General features: G+C 53.9%; 1 protein-coding gene across 5 annotated transcripts; it reads right to left on the minus strand.

The window, feature by feature from the left end:
* Positions 1–736: 736 nt before the first annotated feature.
* On the minus strand, positions 737–11720 carry BOLA3 (bolA family member 3). Of its 5 annotated transcripts, none has more exons than XM_044261420.1 (4): positions 11613–11720; positions 9242–9362; positions 6933–7021; positions 737–1242 (listed from the first exon to the last, which is right to left on the minus strand). In XM_044261420.1, the coding sequence occupies exons 1-4, from the start codon at positions 11664–11666 to the stop codon at positions 1234–1236; spliced, it is 273 nt and encodes a 90-aa protein (XP_044117355.1). In that variant the 5' UTR covers positions 11667–11720; the 3' UTR covers positions 737–1233. The 5 variants fall into 5 exon arrangements, with proteins under 5 accessions (XP_044117355.1, XP_044117352.1, XP_044117353.1 ...); XM_044261417.1 differs by lacking the exon at positions 737–1242 and adding an exon at positions 1249–1484; XM_044261418.1 differs by lacking the exon at positions 737–1242 and adding an exon at positions 1529–1773.
* Between the last annotated feature and the right edge of the window lie 508 nt (positions 11721–12228).

Below are 12228 nucleotides of genomic sequence, written 5' to 3' on the forward strand. Positions count from 1 at the left end.
CAGTGCCTTTTATGACGTGGTCTCTGAAGCGGCCCTTTGTCCTTTCTACTGGATTCTGTTCTTTAGAAGCAGATGAATATGTCCAGCCCACTCTCGGGACAAGTAGGCTCTACAAGAATAACCAACATGTGTCTAATTCTGTGATCTCTCTGTCCTTGCTGACTGCTACCTTCTTTTGGCCCCTGGGACTCCATTCTTCAGTGTTTCCTCACTACACCACCTAAAAGCTGTCCTCTGGGGCGCTCTCTCGGTGGTGTCTCTGATCCTCTGTTCTGTTTTATCCTGGCTTCTCTGCTCTTACACAACTTGGTGAATCTGTTCCATGTGAAATGCAGCTCCGCCTTGGCAGGCCACCAATCCCACCCCCATGCTATGGAGATGGAGAGTATTTTTAAACCCCAAAATGGGGGCATGGTGTATGAACAGCACATTTAAAATTTGTGCTGCTCTGAAACCCAGGCCCAAAGTTGTTTTGACCACATACTTTCATGACTTAGGGAGGAGAGCAGCTGGAGAGCAGCTCCACAAAAGACAAAGAAGACATCTGAGGAAGGAGCAGATGGTCAACCTGTCATCACCACGGTGACTGGGGTACTGAGGACTGAGAGTGGCTGTGGACACGGCCTCAGAAAGCAGTCCAAGAGGGAAGTAGATGTTGGGGGGCAAGAGCCCCACTGTGAGGGGCAGGTGAACCCCTCAGGGCTCCTCAGTTGCAAGCAACAGACACTGACCAGACTGACGTGAACAATAAAGAATTTAGTGAAAGCACATGGAACAATCACATAATTTCTGGGAAGATTGGTGAACCAGCTTCTGAAATTGGGCAGGAACAGGAAGGCTCTGTCACCAGAGCCCCCAGATCATGCCACAGACCCACACACTGCGACCACCACCACGGACTGCAGAGACAGCAGCCTGTGACACTGACTCCGTCATTGTCAGTAGCCAGAACGCTGGACCTGCAAGCCATGGAGGCTCCCTTGTGGCTTGCTTGATCCACATTCAAAGTCCATATCCGTCTGATGGGCGAGTCTAGACCACCGACCTGCGCCCATAGGCAAGGGAGCTGGGAAAGCAGACCTTTCTTGCTTCTGCTGTGGGAGATAGGCTGCACCTCCCTCCGAGATGCGGAGGGTGGGGGATCTTCACACAGGAGAAAGACCTTGATCCTGACATCCCAGACTCCTCAGGGCCCACTTCAGGGAGTGGAAATTGAAGGTCTAAGATCATTCTTTAAGAAGTCTGGAGGGGGAGGAAAAGACAGGCTTTCAACCAAGGGAACAGCCAAACCCAAGGATATTTTTTTTTTCTCTTCTTTTTTTCTTTTCTTTTGGGCAAGATTAAGGGGCCTAATAGCAGTTTCCTAGAGAAGAACCAAGAAAATGCCTTGACATGACAAAAGGAGCTAGCACTCCTGTCCACAGGTACGGTAGCAGGACACGACTCTCCGAGGACGAGAGACCTCCGGACAAAGGACAATGCCTCTGAAACAGACAAGCAAGATGCATCACCAATGACTCTTCAAAGGTTTCAGTTGTCTGTTGCCTTTAATTAAACTCTAAATAGAGAACATATTCTTCTATGATTATAAAACGGAAATGTCTATGAACAAAATAGATAACTTTTTGGCAAATGCCTAGGAAAGGATGGTGTCAGCCAAGTTCATCCAAGGCATTGAGCAGCAGCATCTATGAGGCCAGGGCATGGTCAGTGTTTGGGGACGGAGGTAAATATCCGCAATCCGTGCATCCCTTTGATTTCTTCTTTCAGCGCCTAAGCAAGGAGGAGAGCATCACTGTTTTGCACTTGACACTGAGCAGTCTCTATGAGTATCTGTATACAGCTGTCTCCATGGGAGGCCCTGCCTGTGCTTTGTCTAGGCAGTTTTGCCATTTTTTTTTTTTTTAGAAAACAGTTTATTTTTTTAAATTAATGTCTAAGGAGGCTCAAAAATCTAAAGTTATAGAAAGGCATGCAGTGAGGTTTCCCCCGACACCTGCCCTCCACCACCCTCCATTCCCACCTCTGTCCCCAAATGAGAGAAGTGGTGTCCGTTTCTTGTCTTTGCAATGATTACAAAATGCATGTTTAAGCTAATATGAATACATATCCACCCCACTACTTTTTAATAACACACATGGCAGCATGTCAGACACGTTGGTCTATACTTCCCCTTCTCCACTAGCCACCGGAGATCTTAACTGTGTACTGCTGGTGGGCCTACCAATTTGCCAGGGATATGGGTAGCCATTTGTCTCTGGCCCAACCTGATTGGTCCAGGGGTGACACATGACCCAAACTGGGCCAATCAGAACCTCTGCTGGGATTTTTTCCGTGTGGAGCCTTGTCTGTTGGGTCACTATCCTTGAACAATGCTGGGGGCCGTGTTCTCCAGCAAACAGAGAAAGCCCATCTCCAGTAGGAGAAAATAAGGCCAACACTCAGAAGCCAAAAGCTCAGAGTGGGGGGAGAGAGAACATGAAAAAGAACAAGCAAAAGAACTTGCTTAAGACCCTGAATCTAGATATGCCACAAAACTAGCTAATTTAATTACATGGGCCAGCTAATTCCCTTTGTTTGCTTTTGCTACCTTACAACAAAAACAAAAATTCCTAACATATGCAGATAGGTTTATAGGGCGAAGGATCCTTAGAGACAGACACTCCAGTCCTATCCCTTTCTTTGATTAAAAAAAAAAAAAAAAAAGAAACAGAATCTACCCCCCAGGAGCTACCGTGTGCTGGGCACCAGAGAACTGCCCGACCCTCTCCCTATTCACCTGCAACCCCCTCAACTCTGCAGACAACAGAAATGCCCTGGGAAAGAAGCCTCATGTCGTGGGGGTGGGGGGACGGGGAAAGGAACACAGCTCCCCGGGCCACAAGCTCTCTGCTTTCTGCAGGCACAGAATGTCCCCTAAAGGCTGTCCCCATGCCTGTGTTTGGGCTGTTGCCAGGGCCACAATCCTTAAAGCCTCCTTTGCTAGGCGTGGGCCCAGCTAGCCTTTACAAGGAAGGCCTTGATCCCCTCATGCCCTGTATACTTAGCCCTCCCAGTGCCTTCTTCCAGTTCTCCTGCAGGCTTCCAAGGTCACCCAGGTCACAGTATCTCCCAGCTACAGAGGGCCTTAAAGGTCACGTGGGTCACTTCACAGTTGAGGTCCTGGTAGGGAAGTGACTTAGCCACAGGCCCACAATTTATAAGATGCCATTTGGGTAAACATTTCTCAGCGCCTGCTATTGTGCTGGGGTCACAGGTGCAAAAGGCATGGGAAAAGGATTAAACAGATAAAGGGAAATAATACAAAGGCACAGAAAATGGACATGGTGGACAGTGACAGGTGCTGCTGGACCCTGAGGCCACGAGCGCTGCTGTGGGTGTTCATGGGAGGGGGTCAGCCTGCCTTGGCTGTTCGTGGAGCGGGGCAGCTGGGAGTGGGATGGGCAGAGAGGCCAAGCACCAAGCCCGGGTGGGAAGGCTGGGAACCTGTCACAATTCATGGGGAGGAGGCCTGGCTGTGAGTCAGGAGCAGGCAGTGAGAGACGGAGGCAGGAGGAGAGGAGAGTGGGTCTGGACTCCCTGGGCCATCAGGGCACCACTGCAGGACACTGGGGTGGGCGGGAGGCACTGGCGGAGGCACCCTCCAGTAGCAGGCGAAGAGGCAACAGACAGCAAAGAGGCCAGAGCAGGGAAGAGGACTGGTACTGCCTGAATGCCTTCCATATACATCACGAGGCTGGGAACGTGTGGCCAACACCTCCTGCGATCTTTGCACACTGAGGCTTCAGTCCTGCTGTGAAGCAGACAGCCAGGAAGGAGCCAGCTTCCTCCAACACAAAAGGGAACTCAGTGCTCACTTCCCTCCCTGTGGCTGTTCCCCAGCGTGGGAATAGGATGGATGGCAACCCTGGGGCCTGGCCCAAAGTCAAAACCAGTGACTATTCCAAAAGAGAAGGCTGATGAACCCCGGGAGCTGAAAGAGGCCAGGCTACGTGTCCGCAGGGTCCCTGAGGAGCGGCACGTTCCTGCTGAGGGTGGAGCAGGTGTGAGTCGTGACAGCGGGGATGCCCTGTCCCTGGGGAATCAGGCAGCAACTGTCTGACAGTAGTGGATTCCAGTAACAGATGGACCAGGTGGCCTTTTCAGGGCCTTTGGGGCCTGAAAGTCTCGTTCTATTAGGGTGACTAAGCAAGATCAATGAGGAAAGCTTCACCCCAGCCCAGGGCCACCAGGACCCCGCCCAACAGCCTGGGCATCCAGAGCGACCAACCATCATCCTCCCAAAGCTGCTGACTCGGCACCCACGGAGCAGAAGCTGGGCTGTGGAGTATGCTCCCCTCTCCTTCACTCCATTGCTAGGCCGGCCTCCTCCTCCATGACAGCCCCTGGGAACCGTGATTCCCAACACCTCAAACAGGCGGGCAGCAAACTCTGGGTCCAGCTCAGCCCCGCTGCAGGCCAAATGACTTGCTCTTAAAGATTTTGCCTTCTGTTGTTCCCACGGACTCCCCCATGGCCAACACCTGCAAATGCAACCCTTGGAAAAGGCCCAGGAGTGCACAAGTCCCTTGAGGCATGTGTACCGGAGCCCTAGCAGCTTGCTGTGGCTAATGAGGGCCCCCACCCAGGGTCAGGCTCCGGCTCAGCGGGCACCTGGCTGTGGATCCACATGGCCTGCCCGTGGGGCTCACAATGGCGACCGGCAGCACTTGGGGGTGCCAAGCGTGGCTGCTGGGGTGCTCCGGGTGACAAGCGCACTAGGGCCAGCAGGGGCGTTCTCTGAAATGGGAGCGTGTGCAGCCACCAAACATTTCTGTTGTCTATAAGCCAATAACCACACCAGGCCAGCTCTCCTTACTGTCTGCAAACGCTCCACAAAGACCAGTTGAGCTTCTTTAGAGGCCAGCGGCCAGGTGTGGGGACACAGAGTGGACAGAACAGACCTAGGGCTGGCCCACGTGAGCTCGGCTTCCTAGGGCCCCGCCAGTCAGCATGCAGGGCTCTTCCGCTCCGAGGGTGCCGGGGAAGTCCGAGTGCTGCAGGGGTCCAGAGGAAGCCCTGAGCCCACAACGATGAGGGGACATTGCCCCCAACCCCGAGAATGGCTGCCTTCCCCCTGACATGGCGCAGACTCTGCACAACGCTGTGGACAAGGATGACAATGGTGACGGCCGCTGACTTTTACGAAGGGCTACGAGCTGTCAGTGTTTGCAGTGACACATGTGTGCTCTACCACTAATCGGCAAAACAGCCTTTTGAGGCAAGTACTATTTCTCTCCATGGTGACAGATTAGGAAACTAAGGCACAGGGTGGTTTAGTAAGCTCAAGGTCCCAAAGCTAAAAAGCAGCACAGCCCAAATGTGTAGTGCAGGCAGACAGACTCCAGAACCTGCATCTGTAACCTCCTGCAACGGCAGCCCCAGCCCAGGGGATGGGCTCAAATTCACAGCGCCCCTAGCGGCCCAGGCACACCAGGCAGCCAGGGGAGTTCTGAGGACAAAACCCAAAGTCCTCCTGGTTGGGGATGATTTGGGCCCGTCAGGGCCTCCCTGTCTTGCCTCCGCTCCCGCCCCTGAGATCACACGGGACTAGAAGCACTTGCAGGGAGCAGAGTAGCCCTCCTACCCCAGACGCCCCAGCTGGTCCGCAGCACACCATATGGCCGTAGGTGCCCACGTGCACGTGAAAGTCTGGGCTCTGTGAGGAAGTCAAAGATGGATCCAAGGGGCGCCTGGGTGGCTCAGTGGGTTAAGCCTCTGCCTTCGGTTCAGGTCATGGTCTCAGCGTCCTGGGATCAGCCCTACATCAGGCTTTCTGCTCAGCGGGGAGCCTGCTTCCTCCTTTCTCTCTGTCTGCCTCTCTGCCTGCTCGTGATCTCTCCCTCTCTGTGTCAACTAAATAAATAAAATCTTAAAAAAAAAAAAAAAAGAAAAGAAAAAAAAAAAAGATGGATCCAAAAGGGAACAGCCCACAGAGGGATGATGGGGCCAAGGGACAGTTAGCAGGGACATAAGTATCTAGGATGAGAGGCAGAGAATGCTGGAGGAGGGTGGGGACATCCATTCCCTGCCAGGCAGGTGACGGGGGCAGCATTTTGAGCTGGGTGCTGGAGAGGAAGGCACCCAGGCAGGAGGGCTGATCTGGGCAAAGGTCCAGAGCCACAGACAGAACAACGGGCAGGGGCCAAGGGAGGCTTTGTTCGGAGAAGGGTGGGGAAAGGCCTGGAACAGCAGTCTGGGACATCTGAACTAGAGACCCAAGGGGCCACGGAGGGATTCTCATGACCAGAACTGTGCTGGACAAAAATGAAACTAGCTAGCTCCCAATGTGCAAGACCTTCCAGAATAATGTCAGACACACCTGCTGTGGGGGGTGACTTTGCAGATACAGGCCAGGGGCCCAGCCTGGTATAAATTCCAAGTAAAATAAGCACAGATCATTGAATAAACTGGACCTTAGTCTGGTTAAATCTGATGTTCCAGACCCCCAATATCCTGTCCCTGGGTCTGGGGCAGGTGGAGCAACTCTCAATCATGCCGTGCCTCAATTTACACATCTATAAAGGAGTCCAAAGGGACGCTAAAAAAAAAAAAAAAACAAAAAAAAACTTTAAATCTACAAAAACATCTCTTTTTTAGTACCTGTATGTTTACAAATATATACGGTAGACATTGGTAGCATTATACAAAGAAATAAAGAAGGAAATGTAAAATAACTATTGGGTGGCTTGTTTTCAATTCTGAATAAAATTCCTATTTGCCCACAGTCTGATTCCAGATAAGTTCCACATTGTATTTTTCTCAGGTCTTGAATGTTGCCTGCATGAGCCTTATTCTTTCCTCGGGCTGACAGTTAAATATCATCCCTGCTCGTCAGGCTCTTTCAGGACACAGGGTACCAATGGCAACAGAGCTGTGTTGCTTCTACTGACCTGATTTACCATCTGGTGCTGCTGGACAGTTCTCTTCTCCTTAAATTCTTCTGACTCGATCCGGATTTCATACATCGCCCCACAGCCTCCTGAAATAAACATGACTCAAAGTGTTTCAATTATTAGCTTACGGCAGCCACCGTCCCATATGTCCTCAAAGTACGGTATGATCCAAAGAAGGTCTGAATATTCTTATTCAGCACAAAGTTGCTAACACGGTGAGAAAAACCTCACGGCTGTCGACTGGACCACATGCTCCCCGCCAGGCCGCCTTGGTCCAAAATGTGCTCTTCCTTTTGCAAGCCAGATGCACTCACCCAGGATTATGCCTGCGGGGCACGGAAGAGACAGCACAGAGCATGGAAGGCCTAGGAAATGTCAGTTTGCCTTGTGTTTTTGTTGACAGGCCAAGAAACCCCATGGAAGAGGGATGGGAGAGGCCGAATTTCCTTGTTCAGCCTTCCAAAGGAGCGGCAATCAGTCTTTTTTTTTTTTTTTTTTTTTTAAGATTTTTAAGTTTATTTATTTGACAGAGATCACAAGTAGGCAGAGAGGCAGGCAGAGAGGCAGGCAGAGAGGAGGAGGAAGCAGGCTCCCTGCCGAGCAGAGAGCCCGATTCAGAGCTCGATCCCAGGACCACCGGGATCATGACCCAAGCCAAAGGCAGAGGCTTTAGCCCACTGAGTGACCTAGGCGCCCTGGCAATCAGTCTTTTTAAAAATGCAAAAACACACTAACATTTATTTTGGAAAAAAAAAAAACCTGTATAATACTAACGCAAAGAAAAGACAGGAATGGAAGCAGGAGAAAGGGACACAGCAGGACAGTGGAGGTCACAGACATGGTGGCCATGGCGCTGCATGGGACTCTCGCTCTCTTTTTAAAGATTTACTTATTTGACAGAAAGAGAGAGAGCACAAGCAGGGGAAGCAGCAGAGGGAGAGGAAGAAGCAGGCTCCCTGCTGAGCTGGGAGCCCGACATGGGGCTCAGTCCCAGGATCCTAAGGTCAGGACCTGAGCCAAAGGCAGATGCTTCACCAACTGCACCACCCAGGCACCCCTGCACGGGGCTCTCTTTAGGCCCTCCTGGTCTGTAAGCAGCCTCAAGGGTCTTATCTTGGGCTTCCATGGGGCAGGAATAGCTTTCTGGTAGAGCTGTCAAGGCAGACCCTGTGGTGGACACATCCACCTGCACCCACATGGCTGGGGAGCTCATGACAATGACCGATGAAGTGTGCTGTTCTAGCATGAACCAATGTGGGCAAGAGACAACGCGTCCCCTGTGCTCGGAGCACCCAGCCAGTTTGTGAGAAGTGCAAGTTACTCATCAGGCCTTATGCATACCAGGAATATGAGCTTTGCTTAACCAAGCTTCCTGGCCTTGATTCCCTTTCCACACTCCATCCAGGGTGAGGCAGACCCAGACCAAAGGTCAAGTTCCAGCTCTGTCTGACCCAGGCCTGGGGCAGGTATAGGACTAGGAAGGTCAAGGCCTCAGAGCTGAGACATCATAGAGGGGGCTCTCCTGACCTCCCCTAACAACGGGTCTTGGATTGATGAATTTGTCTGTAGTTTCCCATAAAAACTACTTTCTAAACTTTCTCCCAATGCTTGCAGATGTTAGGTTCTCAGAGAAGCAGTGAGCCCTCATGGCAATGCAGGATGCCAAAGATACATGTGGGCGTGTACCTGCATGCCCACCTAACTGTCCCCGCTGAGCTGTTCCACACGTGTGACTGGACAAAGGTCCTGTCCTCCTGGCCTGTGGGTGCAGAACTCACCTCCCCAGCACAGGGACTGAGGACAGAGTCTGCCTGTGTCCCCCTGTGTCCTGGTGCTGGTTCCAGTTCTGCCACCTCCTCCCTGGGAGGGCCTGGGCAGGTTCTCTGGCCTTTCTGGGATCGGCTCCTCATGAGGAAAGTAAGGAAGTTATTTTCAAAAGGATAAAATCCTTCTGAGGTCTGCTCCACCTCACCTTCCAGAAAAATGTGGAGAAAGTAAAGTAATGTTCATCTTTAAATCAAATTAAAGACTGTGGACCTGAGCCCCAGGGTGACTGAGAGGGACCTCATCCGACCCAGGCCAGGCTAACAGCCACAAGTCCTCCCAGCCAGGCCTTATCCCCACACACAGTTTCCCTCTGACGCTTTCACGTCCCCACCTCCACGCCATCAGCTGGTAGAGGCTGAATTCCATCTGTCCAAAAGTCACACGTATTGAGAAGCCGCTGATGGTGAGTGTGCTCTGCCCAGCCCCCTTCCCCTTGCCGAGGGCAAAATCCCTGTGGAAAAATGACAGAAAAACCTTACCTGAAATGTCAGTGACTTTGATAGCTGTAGCTCCAGGAAACTTTTCTTTGAGTATTTGGGTCACTTTGAGCTCCCCCTCAGTTTGCGAGGCAAACATCCGCCGGGCACAGTGAAGAGGAAGCTGCGAGAGAACAGAGAAGAGTCATCGCCCAGCAAGACGATGGCACCCCCCAGGCCAGGCCAGGGTGCAGGCCTACCCGCCACTGCCCTGCCAGCCAGGGCCCAGGCCCCCCAGCAGCTTGGCTATGGGCTCCATCCCAGGCACTGTGTGGCATCGCATGCCCACTGATGCTCCCTAAGACCCAGAATAAGCTTTTTGGGGAGTTTGTGGAGGTAGGGAGTGGAACTGTAAATTATACTTTGACTCCAGACACAAGGCAACTCAACCCTCATGACACTGTGAGAGAGACACCATCATGATGTCAGTTTTGGAGGAGAAGAAATGGGGGGACTAAAGCAAGGGCTAAGGTTAGGTTCACTGGTGAGATGGGGAGCCAGAGCCTGGGCAACCCGCCTCAGATGTGCCTCCCAGGCCATCGTGTCACCGACAACACACTGCTGAAACCAGACACCACCTGTGCTTTAGGTCTGATTCACATTCCACACCCTCCAGCGGGATGTGGCCTTGTGACCTACTGCTCAGTAAGCCAGCTACACTCTGTGACATGTACCAATTCTTACTGGGGAGAAGTAGCAGAATTCTACTAAATTACCTGAAGGAGACATATTTTTAGATTATTTACCATTGGTAACAACACTCCCCCTGCCCCCAGTGGAGACCATAGGGAGCCAGTGCTTCTGAGGGGGATGTCTCCAACCTTATGGAATGAGGAACAAAAAACCAGATCTGCAGCCCTTTGACTGGGCTAAGCACATGCTGAAAAGGGAGACTGACAAGAGAGCTTGGCAGGCCTTGAATGTCCAGCTAAAGATTTTGGAGTTTACTAGGCCTCTTGGTGCCAAAGTCACCTGCACAAAACAGTGCCTTTTGAAGCTTGCCCAGATGAGAGGTATTATTATAAACGGAGTAGACTGGGACGGGGACTGGAGGGGGATGGCAGGTGGGACGCAGGAGTGCTGTTCATCTGTGCTGGTGCTGAACGTACCATCCCTTCAGCCTTTAGTCCCACCTGTCCTCAGGCGGTTCCTGAAGGCCTAGAGCAGGGTCCTGTGGTAGAGACTGTCAAAGCACCTTCTTCTTTTTTAAGTAGGCTCCACACCCAGTGTGGAGCCCAACGCAGGGCTTGAACTCACCACCCTGAGTTCAAGAAATGAGCTGATACAAAGAGTTGGACACCTGACCAAGCCACCTGAAGCACCTTCTATAAAATGATCTGTGCACTGGCTCTTTCACCAGCTGGTTTCAAAGGCCAAGACTGACTCTACCGTGTTACTGCAGCCTTCCAAAGCTGGGTCGGGAGAGGCCCTCCGGGAGACTTGGGTGATGGATGGCTGAACGAATGAACAAATGAACAAGCAGAACGAGCACAGCACGCAGGGCATGACTGCTCGCACCTGCAAAGAAGTCGCCGTTCCAGCAGGCAGCTGAAAGGCAGGTCAGAAAAATGGTCTTGAGTGAGACGGTGGGACAGAAACTTGATGTTGTGGGCCTAAGACTGGGCTGGAGGAGGGGGTAAGATGGAGCCTCTTCTGAGGACAGAGCCTTGGAGGAGCAAGGGCAGAGGGTAACCAGGTGGCAGGCAGAAGCAATAATCGCTAAGGGCTGAGGGTACTTGACATTACTGATTCCTTGGGAGGTCTTTCCTCCGTTTTAGCTGATCTGCAGGCAGCGGCCTTTACACGAGCAATCTACTGACAAAATCCCTAGAACCCCGACTGTCCGCGCGGAGAGTCACCCCCTCTTCATACTTCGCGGAGGCAGGGAGGAGAGAAAGTTCGGAGAGCGCGTGGCGAGTGCCCTCTGCTGGGCTTTTAGTCAGGGCGTGTGGGGCTTGGAGAGGGTTAAGGTCCCAAGGCTGGGAGGACTTGCCCAAAGCCCAGACCCTCGCACTCTCCGGCAGGCACGCCAGGACTGCGAGCTGGGGCTGCCGGGTCTCCGGCTCGGTGCGTCCACACCGCTCTCTCCGCGCCCGCCGGATCACAACGGTTTCCGTGTCTGTTCCCCTCGCCCCCCACCTCCACCGGCTCAGGGAGCTCCGCCAGCGCGCGCCGGGGCCTGACACTTCTCGGAGCCCCGCCGCCCGGGCCCACGGAAGGACCCAACCCTCGAGGAATGAATGAGAGAAGGGAAGGGGAGGGCGCCAGGCCCGGCGCCGCGCTCTCCGCGAGCCCGTCCTCCAGCCTCGACCGGCCCCGCGGCCCCTCCGCAGCTCCCGCCCGGGAACCACAGCCCGGCCCCGCCCGCGCTCACCCCGCGTATCCCGCGGAGCAGCGGCGCCACCACGGCCGGGCTCCACGCCGCCATGCCCGGCCGACGCGGCCCGGCTCCCGAGGTCGCCGCGTCCCCTGAGAGGCTCGGAGCCGGGGGCCGGAAGCCGTCGCCGCCGCGGGCGAGACCGCCCCCTGCCGCCCGGAGGTCGCGAGCCACCCGGCTCCAGCTCCCGCCCGGTCCTCGCCCCGGGGGGCGCCTTCTCGGAACTTGCTGCTCCGCCAGCTCGCGCGTCTGCCCGGCCCGCTCCGCGCCGAGCTCCGCCAGCCTCCAGGGGTCGTTCCACCGGCGGGCTCTTCTTGCTCAGCCGGGGGACGCCCGGGGTTCTCGGCCCTCCGATCTGAGTTGCCCAGACGCCAATGCCCCTCTCGCCCTGGGAAGGACATCTCCCTTCCCATCCCCACCGCCGGCAACCTGGCTTCCAAACTGGGGAGTGTGGGTTTCTCCCTCCAGAACAGGGGGGCCGTGGAGGGACTTAAAGCAGGGGTGTCGTTTTCAGATTTGCGTTTTAGAAAGATCGTGCGAAGAGGAGGGACTGTAGGGGGCCTGACACTGGAGATGAGGACAGAAGTTCTGGCGCTGCCGCGATGGTCCGGGT

The sequence above is a fragment of the Neovison vison genome, chromosome 8, assembly GCF_020171115.1.
Source record: "Neovison vison isolate M4711 chromosome 8, ASM_NN_V1, whole genome shotgun sequence".
NCBI classification, from domain to species: Eukaryota; Metazoa; Chordata; class Mammalia; order Carnivora; family Mustelidae; genus Neogale; species Neogale vison.